The sequence below is a fragment of the Manis pentadactyla genome, chromosome 16, assembly GCF_030020395.1.
Source record: "Manis pentadactyla isolate mManPen7 chromosome 16, mManPen7.hap1, whole genome shotgun sequence".
NCBI lineage: Eukaryota > Metazoa > Chordata > Mammalia > Pholidota > Manidae > Manis > Manis pentadactyla.
Window position 1 is genome coordinate 31,728,565 of NC_080034.1, and position 13,914 is coordinate 31,742,478.

General features: G+C 55.7%; 2 protein-coding genes across 3 annotated transcripts in view; both read left to right on the forward strand.

The window, feature by feature from the left end:
- The window catches only part of LOC130681227 (anthrax toxin receptor-like), a 47,754-nt gene that overhangs the window by 27,590 nt on the left and 6,250 nt on the right, over positions 1 to 13,914 (forward strand). For both annotated transcript variants that reach the window (XM_057493829.1, XM_057493828.1), the window contains 12 exons: positions 978 to 1,049; positions 2,226 to 2,297; positions 3,506 to 3,587; positions 3,700 to 3,733; positions 4,734 to 4,813; positions 4,896 to 4,964; positions 5,335 to 5,415; positions 5,502 to 5,562; positions 9,704 to 9,796; positions 10,553 to 10,622; positions 11,167 to 11,257; positions 12,765 to 12,983. In XM_057493829.1, the coding sequence (XP_057349812.1) occupies positions 978 to 1,049; positions 2,226 to 2,297; positions 3,506 to 3,587; positions 3,700 to 3,733; positions 4,734 to 4,813; positions 4,896 to 4,964; positions 5,335 to 5,415; positions 5,502 to 5,562; positions 9,704 to 9,796; positions 10,553 to 10,622; positions 11,167 to 11,257; positions 12,765 to 12,983 (1,024 nt within the window). The remainder of the gene's footprint in view (positions 1 to 977; positions 1,050 to 2,225; positions 2,298 to 3,505; positions 3,588 to 3,699; positions 3,734 to 4,733; positions 4,814 to 4,895; positions 4,965 to 5,334; positions 5,416 to 5,501; positions 5,563 to 9,703; positions 9,797 to 10,552; positions 10,623 to 11,166; positions 11,258 to 12,764; positions 12,984 to 13,914) is intronic.
- Positions 1 to 13,914, forward strand: part of LOC118933416 (anthrax toxin receptor-like) — a 100,451-nt gene that overhangs the window by 20,682 nt on the left and 65,855 nt on the right. The window lies entirely within an intron of this gene.

The following is a 13,914-nucleotide window of genomic DNA, read 5'->3' on the forward strand; positions in this document are numbered from 1 at the left end:
AAATGGTCTTTGGAGTGTCCTTTTCATTCAATGGGAAAGCAGAGGAGGGAGATGGGGAGGAAAATGGGAAATGGGGAGGAAAAGAGAAAGTGTTGCCATCATTAGTTAGGAATGGAGTTGTCCTGCACTTCAGTGTCGGTCTGAGAGAAAATCTCTAAGTAGGGGGACAAAGTCTGCTGCTTTGCTACCCAGCAGTTGTGTGCCTCAGTGTCACCGTGACCTGCCAAGTGCGATGGGTGGAGTGTGGGCTTTGCAGCCAGGGCTGGGTTCACATCCATGCTAGCTATTGAAATTGTGTCACATTCTATGACCTGTGGAATCATATTCTCATCTGAAAAGTGGGAATAATTGTACAATCATTGGGTTGTTCTGGAATCAGAAATCATGTACGTAAAGTGCCTGATAGATACGTACTCACTGGATAATCTTGATATTGGGGTCATCTGTCCTTAGTTTCCTCACTGTTTGCTGACGGTTTTAGATGTAGCCTTGTAGGCAGAAGGAACGGTGGGGAGGAAGAGCCGAGAGCCATGACCCACCCCCGTGTTCGAGGGCTGGAGGAGGAGCAGAGAGCTGGGAATGGTGATTCCCACGGGGAAATGGGGGACCAGGAGAGCCAGTATATCAGAATTTCGGGAGGCTTTACAGACCAATGCATCCCACCTCATTTCCTAACATTCCCATGTAGCATGACCAACCGTCCGTGTTTGCCACCAAAAGCCCCTCGTCCGAGAAGTCCCCCATCCCCTACCACACGCGTCTAATGGGTCAGTTGCTGCCACTCACGCTGACTAAAGTCACCACGAGGGTAACCCACTGACCTCACTCCAGGAGCTGTGCTGGCTTTAGCTATTTCAGGAGCTGGGGGCTCTCGTGGAGGAGCTTGCTAAGGGCCTGCAGGAAGGCAGGGAAGGCAGAAACCATGCTCACATGATACATGCACCTCCACCTCTGACTCATGTCTTCTTCTTTTTCAGATCACGCAGTGTAAATGACAACTGGGAGTTCACACAGAGCTTTGTGCGGGATTTGGTGCACAGATTTAAAAAGTATGGCTTTTCAGCTCTGTGTTGCAGGGCGTTTTCCTCTCTAACTGAGTACATTGCTATTTAGATGCAGTGGACATGGGACTGCCTCAGGTCGCAAAGCTCAGGGCAGTGTTCTGAAGCAGGAGAGAAGGACAGATCCCATTTGCTTCCTAAGATCTCTGCAGCCTTGCTTGGCTCCTTCCTGGGAGTCAGGCCTTGTTTTCAGGGGCACAGTCTTCCCTGGAGGACCTCACAGATTAGGAACTAGGCAAACTATTGAACACTGTAACTAAACATCTGGACGTGGAAATTTTATCTAGATCTTGAAGGATGAGAAATACAGGGTAACAAGAGCCATGAAGGTCCTTTGAGCAGTAAGGGGTGTATTTGGCTGAACATGATTAACATGGGAAGGCTGGGAGATGAAGCGAGAGGTCAACTTGTGGCCAAGGCAAAAGAGGCCAATAATGCCAGGAGGGAGGGCTTGCATTTCCTGCTGTGAGCCATAGGGAGCTCTGGATGATGCGTGATCAGAGACGCTGGTGGCACTCCAGAAAGACTGGACTCCAGCTCTACTCCAGGCCGAGAAGTCTCATAATGGTGGGCAAGAGCCAGGACCGGTGGGGAGCTCATATAGGGACCTGTGGGAACAATGTAACTAAAGGATAATGAGGGCCAGGCGATCAGAAGAGAGGGGACAGAAGGTGAAAAGGGAGGGGAGAATATTAATGGCTGATGAGGGAGGATAATTTCTTTGAGATGCGGGGGAGGGAGGTGGGGAAGATAGTCCAGGGAGGAGGAGAAGTGAAAGTACCAAGAATTTGACAGGAGAGGAGAGGCCAGCTTGGGAGGGCCGTCGTGGAAGAGCACGAAGCTGCCTATCTCCTTGTGTGTGCAGCAGCCCTGTGTGCGTGTGTGTGTGTGTGAGAGAGAGAGAGGCAGAGAGAGCGAGCAGGCTTTTGGGATTTGGGTCTACAGGGTGCTATGCCGCACTCTGACGAGAGGGCTGCACGCCTTCCAGGCCTCATAATCCTTCACTGAAGTGATGAGAACTTCTGGAGTCCAGGAAATGGACTCCACACGAAAAGAGACAGAATGGAGAACAGGGAGCTTGGTGGGCACCCCCTCCCTGTTGCATATCAGCATCACTTCCAGCCTGGGTGTATAGTTGCTCACAAGCCCATGTTTCCTCCCAAGCCCCAAACAGCGTATGTCGTTCATTACCTACTCGACACACGGCCGCATCCACATGAAGCTGACCTCGAACAGGTAAGTGTTTCACTGATCCCCTAAAGCAGACCCGGCGATCAGGGAGGGCCAGGGAGCAGAGGGGGCCCCTGAGCCCGCACTGAGGAACCCACTGGTGTGCAGGCACGGCTGCCCTGGACCCTCCCCTCACTGCCCTCCCTGACCCTCAGCCCTGGCCCCCTGGGCCCCGCTGCTGCCTCTGCACTGACACTGGCTGTACCCCGTGCTAGTAGACAGACTCCTCCCCTCAGAGCCCAGCCCTCCACCTGACCCTAGTCCTTCCCTCCGTGCTCTATGCTTTCCCTAGAACAGGCTGACGGTGAAGATTCCCTAATCAGGTGGAGCAGATGTGGGGGGCCTTTTGGGACACAGCCCGGCACCTGCTGTGTCACCTTCTGTCCTGGGCCGCTGGGGAAAGAGGGAGCCAATCAGAACCAGGGAGGAAGGGATGGGTATCAGCCAAGTGTGGGTGCTTCAGGAGGGGAGCACGTTCCCAGTGGGTCTGGTCAGGTGAGCCCAGGAGTGGGTCCTGATCACCAGGCTGGGACAGGGTGCTGGAGGAAGGCCCCGTGGGCCTGCATCCCAGGAGGGTCTAGGTGGGAGGTGGGACGTAATGGAACTTCTGAGTAGCAGGGAGGTTAAGATTCTCATGGAGGAAAATGACTGGAACCCCCCTGAGAGTGGGAGGAGCACCAGACAGAGCCTGAGGACCCTGCACTGGAGGGTCCCAGGGCCTGTGGACAGGAGGGGCCAGGGTGAGCACGGTGACCTTTCCAAGTGCTGCCTTAAGTGTGCAAGTACAGTGTGCCCTCAGCAGGGCCCCCGTGGGCGGTCGTGCTGCTAGTCACACTGTGATGGAGTCGCAGTTGGGATCCCCCCGTACTCACCATGGACAGTCAGGGTGGACCCCTGGGGGAGGCCCCTAGTTCTGCAAGGCTTAGACAGAGCAGAGCACAGAGAAGGCCAGGCCTCACCTAAGGGCCTAGAAAGCAGCGTCCCCTTGCCACCCTGCTCACCCGATAGGGACTGGGAAGGTGGGAACCAGGCCAGCCAATGCCAAAGGCACAGGACAGAGGGCCGGGGCAGGCCTCCTTGACTTGGCCCTCTCCCTTCCCGGCAGGGCTCCGTGCAGTGCGGATGGACAAGGACAGCCTGGGGCTGGTAGGAATAGGCAACCCCTCATTCTGTCTACCACCTGCTCTGACTTATTGTTTTTTTTTTTTTCCCAGAACAAAAATAAACAATGCTCTTGTTGAATTGCTCAATGTACGACCTTCTGGAGCCATAAATATGCAGCACGGATTGAAAAAGGTACAGAACCTAGATTTCTGAGATGTGGCTGTGCTTTATCAAGTTCTCAGAGGGTCATCATTGGGTCATCTCACTGTACCCCCGAAACACTTTGTCCTTCATTTTGTTGCAGGCCAATGAGCAGATCGAAAGAACACGAGCTGCAGGTAAGTGAGCTGCTTCCTGCCTTCTTGGCAATGGTGTCCGGGGAAAGAGCCAGGCCTGGGCCTCAGTGAGGTCGGTGCAGACCGTCCCTGGCCGCATCCAAGCTCTGACTCCTGGAGCCAGCCGCTTGCCCTCTCTGAGCGGCAGCCTCCTGCTCTGAGCAGTGGGGATGAAAACCACCCCGTGATGCTCCGCAGCACACCAAGGGGTCGCGTGTGCGACTTCGCGGTTCCTAGGAAATGCGAGGCGCTGGCCCTGGAGCTGGGCTGCCTGAAGAAGAAAGGGGGAAACCCAGTGGGTCCTAGAGCGGTGGGGCCTCCGTGTAAGAAGGGAGCCTGACCTTCCCCCTTGCTGAGCACACATTCCTCCCTGACTCCTTCTCCCTTCAGCTACTTCCCTTGGGTTGATGCTCCTGCTCTGTGTCTCCTGTAGTATAAAAGTCTTGTGCCTGCCCCAGAAACATCTTCATCTTGGCTGTAGGGTCTAGGAAAGATGTGTGGGCCCAGGGAAGGACTTTGAGCTGGGGAGGGGGTCTCCTGCTCACCTGCCTCTGACCTCAAGCCCTGAGCCTGGGTCTACAGGTGCCCGCGGAAGAGCTGTGGGTGAGGCCCAGAGCTGGAACAGGCGTGCGTGGACCTGCGGGAGTCTTGCACAGGAGGTGTGCCCGCTCCTGCTTTTGCTCATCTGGAAGGCTGATGCTTATCCTGTGAAATTGCTGGAGTTGCCTTTCAGGGGAAAGGTTGTACCGTCTGGTAGAAGTGACAGTTCTGTAGGAAGATCCCTAAGCTGTGCTCAGTCTCCTCATCTGCAAAGTGGGTCCTGGGCTAGGGGCCCTTCTTGTTGCATGATAAGCTGCAAAGCCTTCCAGACATAAGGGAGGCATGTGCTCAGGTCGGGGTGGCCTCTCCCCAGGAGGGTGAGGTGTGGCGAGCAGTGCTTGGATCCTGGAGGCCTGAGGCAGTTTGCTCTCATTGACCCAGACATGCCTCGCCTCTCCCACAGGAGCGAAGGTACCGAGCCTCATCATCGTGCTGACAGGTGAACAACTGCTGGCAGAATCGTTTGCAGAAACACAAGTTGAAGTGAGTCGAGCCCATTGTTACCAGCCTTTGGGTCCACATATTTGGACCAAATTTATTATACCCAACACTTCCTCTTTCTCAGGCTGCAAAATCCAAGCAGTTGGGGGCAACTCTGTATTTCGTGGGTGTGCAAAATTATCAGCTATCCCAGGTAATTCTGAGCAGGTAACGACGGGTCCACTTGTGAGTCTAGCTGGGGAAAGCTTCAAGGATGGCTCTCTCAGGGTCACCCAGAGGATGGGCCTGTACCCACCAAAATGTGCCTGGGGAGTGGGGTCGGGGCCCTCTCACTTAGACTGGGCCCAGGGAGTTGAAAGATGTGCAAGGTGGCCATTCACAATGAATAACAAGTGTTGTGTAAGGCCTGCACAGCAGAGGTGAGGGTGGAAGAGCTTTCCCTTCCCTGAGGGTGGGCTGCTGGTGGGTGCCAGGGTCTAGCCCCCGGTGTCTGTCTCCTGGGATGGGGACCTCTGCGTCATCACCCCTGGCTGTGGGCTCAGGTCATCTCCTCTCCCTTTCAGCTGTTGGAAATTGCTGGTGAAGAGGATCATCTGTTTCAAGTGGACAGTGGGTACCCTGGACTGGAAGACATCATTGACCCAGTGAGTGAGGGGGGATGAAGGGGGCTGCACGCCGTGCCCCCGCCGTTCCCTCCCGTGACCCTGCCACTCCTCTCTCTCTATTTCAGCTCATACTGAGCTCATGTGTGCAGATTACGTCTGTGGATTTCTCCGCTATCTGCACCAGAGGTAATTACTGAAGTGTCTGTTGTAAACACAGAAGTGTGTGTGTGTGTGTTTTGTGAATGTGACATGTGTGTGGTGGGACTGGTGTACGTGGTTCCAGTCTGTGCGGTGTGTTTGAGTACACTGTGTGTGTGTGTGGTGTGTGTGGTGTGAATGTGTATAATGTGCTGTGTGTACGTGAATGTGGTGTCTGTGGGGGGATTGTGGTTTGGAATGCGCATTGGGTCCATAGAACGTTTGTGTCAGGTACGTATGTAAGTCTGTGTGAGGTATGGTGCCTGGGGTGTGCTGGGGGGTGGGCATGTGCTGGCATCTTTGCTCAGGTTTGTAATGGGCTCCCTATCACTTTAGAGCGCACTGAACAATGGCTGGGTGACTGTACTGCAAAATGACCGCCACATAAGTTTAGTGTAATTACTTTCTTTAATCTCACACCCAAAAGATTAATTAGGAAATGTAAAAAACTGTTTTAAAAAACCTGAATGACACTACCAAATGGGACCCAAACACATACAACCAGGACAATAGGTCAAACTATTTAGCAACCACCCCAGAAATCCAAGTCTGAGTAGTGTTTGAAATGTAATTTGAATGGGTAAGGGACCTCCGGGATGATGGCTTCCAACGGAGCCAGCTTTTGGGGGCAGCTGTCTGACTCCCCATCTTCTGAACATGCAGTGTGGAGGGTGCCTAGCAACCCCACACATGGGGGCCTTCCGTGCTCCTCCTGGATTAAGCGCCCAGCTGTGCAGCCAGTTTGACATCTTCATTTCTGTGATTATGTCTGCTGGACACACAGGCCACGGCATCTGACTAACATGAGAAGCCACAATTGTCAGTGACCAGTGAGGGTGCCAGTCACCATTCATCCCCCATGGAAGCCAAGATGAAGTGACAGGTTCCCGCCACATGCCCTCTACCAGTGTGGCCCAGAGTTTTGGCTCTGATCTGTTATACTGCTGCCTTCTTGTCAAAGGCCACTACACAGAGTGACGGTCACTTGAAAGTACAAAGCAGAAACCTGGCCCCCCAAAGGAAGTAGAAGAACCTGTTTCATCAGGCTGCCCTGGGGATGCAATCAGGGGGCCCTGAGGAAGCAGGCAGGGGCTGGGCATGAGTCTCAAGGGCTCCTCCCTGCCCCTAAGCCTGTGCCCCAGCCTGTCACAGGTACAAGTGCTCAGAGAGGCCACTTACCCACCCCAGGCTGACCACGGAATCTGAGTTCACTAGCTGACAACCTGCAAGGCAAGCACCCCTCTGCTCTAAACCTCATTTGCTGCAGAGGTGGGGTTGGGCAGCTAGGCTACTGTAAGCCCAGCCTCAGTTTCCCACCCATCCTCTGAGGCCCACCTCACAGGAGTCTCACCCTCAGAGCTGCTCCTGGTGGACCACCCCCTCTGCCTCCCTCTGCCTTTGGTTCTCGCCTCTCATTAGTCACTTGTCATCCAAGCTGCACCATGACTTCTGCTGGGCTCTGTCCATGATATTATTTCTATCATGCAGCTTTCTGTTTCCAATCTTGTATTATGCAAAGCTTAAAATCTTCAGCATTGGAAACAATTGTACGATGAGCCCCCATCTCCACTAACTGGTCCTCAGAATTCCTGTGTGACCATATTGTCTGGTCATGTGTGGAACCAGTCCTTGCTGGCTCTCGCTCTCTCCTTCAATGACCCATCTGATTTCTGAAGCCTCTCACAGTGAAATATCGACATCAGGCTACCTCCCATGAAACCCTTCAGTCTGCATATCTCAAACTAGGGACTAATGATCGTTGAGAGTTCTCTTTCTGAAATGGTAACGGTGCCATCTGACAAGGCTGGGAATTGCACGGGACCCTGTGTGAGTCGGCCCATGGACATACAGACTTTGTCGCTGCCCAGGAAAAGCCCCTGGATGCCCTCCCAGGCAATTGCCTCCAGCCCTGCCCCTGGGGGCAGCTCCCCTCCTGGCATTTCCTCCAGGCAGTCCGCTGCTTTGCACCTCTCCTCGGTGGGCCCACGTGCTATGAATGCTGGCTCTGGCCTGGCGCGCTGGGCACGGTGGTCTGGCATTCATCCTGCCTGTGTATTTGCTGGGGATGCTGGGGCTGTTCACCCCCGGGGGGCCATGCTGGAGGAGGGGCCTCGAACTGTTTTCCTCATGAGACTGGCCATTGCAGGGCCTTCTGTGCAGTAAGGGACCCTCCTGCCACCAGCCTGGGTAGCCACTGTCCCTCCACTATGATGAGGGTCCCCGTTGGTCCCATCCCACTCTCTCCCAGAGAGAACTACTGTGAGGACTTCACTATACTTATGTTACATACCTGTGTAATGAGAACTTGATTACACGTGTGCACACCTATCTCAGTAAACTTGACAAGGATATTTCCATATTAGTGGGATTATGCACTACATAATATTTTCCAGCCATCTGCACAGCAGTCCGTTACACTGAAGCACCAAATTAATTTAATTAGTCTCCCTTGTTCAACAGTAAGATTGTTCTGAAGGAGATGCTAGTACAAGCCTCCCTGTGGGGTCTTCCCAAGCGTCCCTCTCTGTGGGCATGGGCAGGGTTCTCCTGGGATCAGTAGCAGCAGTAGAATAGCTGCAGGCAGGGGACATACAGGTGAACAGTGTGTGAGCAGCGTGGGAATTCTCTCCACGAGACTGTGCCGGGCAGCACGTGGTGTCCCAGCCCCTACCTGGCCGCCCCAGGGCAGTCAGCTCCCGCTATGCCCCTGCCAGTCCTGGCGGTCAGCCACCCTTCCTCACCGCCCAGCTCCACCTGGCCTTCCCAGGGAGCTGCCCTCCACCCCCTATCTTTGGATACCGGGCAGCCTGGTGTATAACTTTTCTCCCAGAAAAAATGCCCTCCCTTCCAGAAAGGATCTGTCTCCCTTCCTGGGGCTGCAGGTCCCTCTGCGCTCTCAGAGCTGGTGGGCAGTGGGAGTGTAGCGGGGGAAGTACAGCTCCCTGCAAGCTGGCCCTGCTCACTCCTGGATTCTCTTTCTTGGGGTTTTTGCTGTTGGAGGAACAGGGTGCGGGCAGATAGAAGGTACAAGGAGCAGCTGTCTGGGCAGAGCACAGTCCTTTACCTCAACATCTCTGCTGCTCAAAACCCTGAAACCTCATCCTGCCCCCACTTGCCTACAATTCCCAGAGGGAACCACACCCCTGAGAGCTGTAGTTCCTGCAAGAGGGCAAGTAGCCAAGAGCAGGGCCTGAAGGGCAGCAGGGACACAAGGCAGGGGACGACACATGGTGCAGAGGGGCGCTGTGCACCGTTCCCACGGGTGCCGGCACCTGCCATGCTCTCAGCCCTGCCTGGAGCTGCCACACTCCCTGTGTGTCACAGACACGGGAGTAGAGGCTGTTGCCAAATTTCGTCACAAGACTCAGGCCTGCTCCGTACCCTCTAGGGTTTGAGGCTCAGCAGTCACAGCCCCATGAGTTGAAATCCAGAGGAGCTGCGTGATAGGTGTTCAGCTGGCTCTAGAGCAGAGGTGGCATCCTCTGTGGTCCTGGATTGGCCACTGAGATCAGATCCTGACCCTCTGACTGCCAGGTGTTGGGGGAAGCCACGTACCCTATTGAAACCCCACATTCTGTTTCCACAAGAATGGGCCTGGCTTCTCCGGTTTCCATTCTGCCATAGGCCCCCAGAAAGAGGGGGGGCAATAGAGAATTGACTCCAGGTGGCAGAAAGTCCCCAGGCCCCCAGGTGTGCGTGTGCAGCTCAGACATGACACAGGGCTGACTCACCAGGATGTCTTGGCTCCTCTCTCAATTACATAAGGGTTGCCTGGTCCCTGCCTGTGCCCATTAGGGGCACCTTGGTATTTCAGAGCAGAAACCCGTGGCTGGGTTTGCCCCAATGGAGGGAACTAGGCTGGGTGCCTTAATGGATGGACTTCATGGGTCACGGGAGGTGGGGAGGGGCCCCTGAGTGCTCGAGGCCCAGCCCAGGCTCCTGAGAGTGGGCCCTCAGTGACCCCTGGGGAGGATCTGGCCAGGGGGTTGCCCAGATGTGGGTTCAGCTACAGCTGCCTCCTCCCTAGAGTTCGGGCGTATTCTGTTTTGGGGGCGGCCTGCCATAGTTGTGATCTGAGGAAAATACCTCAGCGCTTCCTCACAGAGACGTTTGGATATTACTCTTGCAGATAGAGATGAAGTCAAGGTTTTTGGAAAAGGTTTTAAAAACATACAGAAGGATGAAGTTGTCTGTCGATTTCGACTTGGAAAGGAAACGGCAAGTAAGTAGCCCATCCTTCCCTGCAGGGACAGCTGTCCCACAGCAAGCCAAGCCTTCAAAGCCCGTGCTGACCATTCACTATGTACACAGTGAAAATAAGCAACATGGGCAGTGGAAGGGGTAACTGGTTGGGAGCCTGAGCACCTGCCACTCGTGCCCAGGACTTAATCGGACCCCAGCACCATCCCACCCCTGGGAGCAGCCTCTCCTGCAGCCCTGGCGGGGTGTGGGGTGGGGTGTGCCCTAAGAGCTGCACCCCCCTCCCTTTCCTGGGCTCTCACGTCCCTTCAGAGGCAAGGACTCGAGTCCATTAGTCTGTGGGAGGGAAGTCGAGGCAGCCCCAGGGCTCTGAGTGTCTGCCAGTTCTCCCTGGATGGTGTGTTCACTTGAGATTGAAAGACGATGCCAAAAAAAATCCTAAAGAATCCACTCCAAAACTACCAGAACTTATATCTGAATTCAGCAAAGTTGCAGTATACAAAACTAATACACAGAAATCCTTTCCCCTGACCATACTTAGCATTTAGTTTTCATTATGAACTCCAACAAAGGGGTAAGAATGTTCAGAAGGTCGTAGCTAATCTGACAGTTGAGTCAGCAGCACGGTTCTTGGTGTGAGGTAGGTGCTCTGAGGAAGGCAGAGAACAGAAGCCGACATCTGCCAAAGGGTGGGCTCTGCTTGCCAAAGGCCACAGGAGGGGAGACGGGGATGTGGGGACATGTCCATTCACATTCTTTGCTTGTAAATTTCTTCCAGGAATAGAGGCTCTATCTGTGCAAAATACCTCCATTACATGCCCAGGACCGAAGTTAAATAATCAGCACCAGTAAGTGAAATGCTCAGGGAATGGGTCAGATTTGGCACTATGGCGTGAGCTGCATAGGGGGTGGCTCGTCTAGCCGAGCTGCTCACACCTGTTGTGGGAGAGCTCAGGGCTTCCTGTGCACCCACCTGTGTGGGTGGTCCCCTGAGGGGCTGTGATCCCCTGTCACCCAGGTTATATCAAGGAGGGCAGGATGCAAGAGGGGAAGGGCCCTAGGCAGCCTTTCAGGGCCAATCCAGCATACCCTGTCATAGAAAAGAGTTTGGAAGGTGACACCAAACAGCCAGCCTGGCCACTGTGCCCATGGCCACGAGGGCATCTGGGCCATGCAGGGCTCCTCACAGCCCACTCAGCCTTCATTGCAGAGGTTGACCTCATCTCGCCTGGGGTGGGCTCTCCTGTCCCGTGTTGCCTCCTATCTGGTGTCCTGAATGCCCACTGATCAGAGCCATTACAACGAGGACCACTGTCAGGCTGCAGGTTGAGCCAAGTGCACGCACTGTGCCGTCTGGGCTGCTGGTCACCGCCTGCCCTTTCTGCGCTTTAGGGCCATCTTTATCGATATCAGCCTGAATAATGGCCTCTCCTTTATCAAGACCGATTTTGATGTCAGCAGGAGGAACTGTGTGACTTCCAGGGTAAGACTGCAGCCTCCCTCTGGGACTATGCTCAGTCCATTCACTGGGTGGAGAGACACACTGGGAAGCAAAAGGCAGGAACAATGCCCAGGGCAGGCCCAGCAAGCAGCTTGTGCAGCTGGTCACCTGTGCAGCACATCACAGCCACTACAGTCCCTTAGCCCTTCACTGGGGAGCTGTGCCCCCACTCTCAGAAGTGCCCTGGGCCTCCCTCTGTCAAAGTGTCTGGGTCCGTGCAGCTCCTCTGCTCTGTTGCAAGCCAAGGGTCCCTGAAGGCATATGGCACCGAGCACTTGGAGCTCCAAGCGGACTCCGGGACAATGCTGAGACCGGCCCCCTGACTCCCACCTTGCCGCCTCCCTGGCCTGGTTCTCCTGGTGGGGAGTTCAGAGCTCCATCTGGGTCTGGCTTAGGTGAGGGGTGGAGGCTGGAGGCTGTGTGCAGGGAGCTCGAGTCCAGGCCCTCAAAACTGGGGTCCCAGACCCAGGAGCCCTGGAGGCTGGGACCACCTGTGGCCCTGCATAGTTGAGGTGAATTTCCACTGCACTGGTGCTCTGGCCCAGCTGTGGGTACAGCCCCTGTCCCCAAGCCTGGCTTCCAACAGCCCTGACGCTCCTGTGCATGTCTGTTTATACTTATCCCTGGATGTCTCCTCACAGATCAGCAGGCAGAACTGACCCATTTGCCCATCAGGATCCCACCCAGTGACAACCGCCCTTCAACAGGGACACTGGGAAAAGGACTCAGGAGCCAGCTGGTGTCTACGCCCAGCACAGTGGCTTCTCCCCCAGCCCTGGCCTGGCCTCTCCTCTCCTCTGGCCTGCCCCCTGGGAACTGAGTCAGTCTCGCCCTGTTCCTCTCCCACTTCTCTGAAGCATCTCAGTTGGTTTAACGGTTCAGGACTTGCAGCACCTGACTGCACAGATGCAGTGAGCTTCTCCTTGGCCATGAGTAACAACAGGACAGGAGCCCCCATTCCTTACGGGCCTGCCCTGTACTAGGACGGGCTATGAACTCTAAACCTCACAGCAGTCCACTCACTCGCTCCTACAGATGTGGAAGTGCAGGTTCAGAGGGGCTGAGCGGCTCTGTGGAAGGGGGCAGGGAGGGCGAGGCTGTGGGGAGACAGACCTAGGGTGCTGCCCTAATCCTGCTATTCACCTTCATCCCGGCCCCAGCAGCCCCCCCTGCACCCCCTGTTTGCCTTCTCTGGTGTGCTCCTCCCCAGGCCCCTGTGCTGTCAGCCCAGGCATGCAGAGGGAGCTGCCTGTGGCTCAGCACGGAGGATGCCGGACTCCCTGAAAGGGCTCTGGGGCGGAGCCTCTGAGCGGGGTCTGGCACAGGGCTCCTCAGGGGCCCTCATGGTCCAGCCCTGGGCTCCTTGTCCCGCTGGGCCCTCTCAGAGAGGGGCAATCTTTAGTGTAAAGGTGGATTTGGAGGTGTGGGGTGGGATGCCAAGCGATAGGCACCACAGGTGCACCGAGGACTTAACGTGTGCTTTCTTCAGGAGAGGACCCCTCCTGCCCTACTGGATGCCGTATCACCAGCTGCCCAACGACATGCCCTTCCACATGCTGTGCCGGGTGACACACGGCATGTTTGCCCGGATAAAAAGCCTTACAGACCAGTCCTCAGTTTCAAACCTCTCTACTGGGCTATGCCTCTCATTTTGCTGCCCTTTCTCGTGCTGCTGTGCTGTTGTATCGGGCGACGTTGCACTGCATGTGTGAGTGACCCCTGACTAACCAGACCTGTGGCCCAGGCCCTCCCCAGCCTCCCAAAGTATCAGGACTCCTGGCTGCCCCAGAATTCCGCCTGTGGGAAGGTCCCATCAGTTCCAATGTTAGCACCTGGGCACATGGAGGCTCAGAGCTGCCCTCCCATTCCTGGGCACACAGCCTGGCCTCTAAGGAGCTTTGTGCCTCAGGCTTCCCTCAGAGAGGGGACGTGTGGACTGCCCTCCCCCTGAGGAGAAGTGACCCCAGGCCCTGACTCAGGCTTCTGAAGGACTCAAAGGGACAAAGGCCAGGGAGACACCTCTACTGTGGATTGGAGAAAACACAGAACCTGCTTGGGCAATGATGGCCCCACAGGGAGGGCCAGGTGCCCCAGGATTCGTCTCCTCTGGGGCAGCTGTGCCTTTACAAACAGACGTGGCCTCTGCCCATCTCTGGAGCCCTGTCCTTCCCTCCCAGTCACTACTCAGGACCATGTTGTTCTGGGCCCCGTGCTGGGCAGGGGACAGAAATGAAGTGGCCCCAGTCGTGCCATGGCAGCTCCAGGTCTGGTGTCTTGTCTGGCCTTGGTCCCTGGGGTACTGGGGGAAAATATGTTTCATTCATGGCATGTGGCCAGCGTCCTGCCTAACCAGAGCAACAGCAAACGGCAGAGGCGGGCCCCGGGGAGGGTGAGTGCAGAGGCCTGGCTAGCTGGGCTCCCAAGGACAGGTGTGGGGACACTGTGGGAGGAAGGACCCCCAGAGGTGTGAGAGGGCAGCACCAGCAAGACACCTGCAGGTCTGAGGTCTGCAAACTGGGGGCATGAGGACAGGAAGCCAGGGTGCTGGTTGGATTTCCCTGAGGGCTAAGCGCAGGGGAGGTTTAGGGTGTTCGGAGGAAGGGGAGGAAGAGCAGGAGGGGAAGGGGAGGATCTCTTGT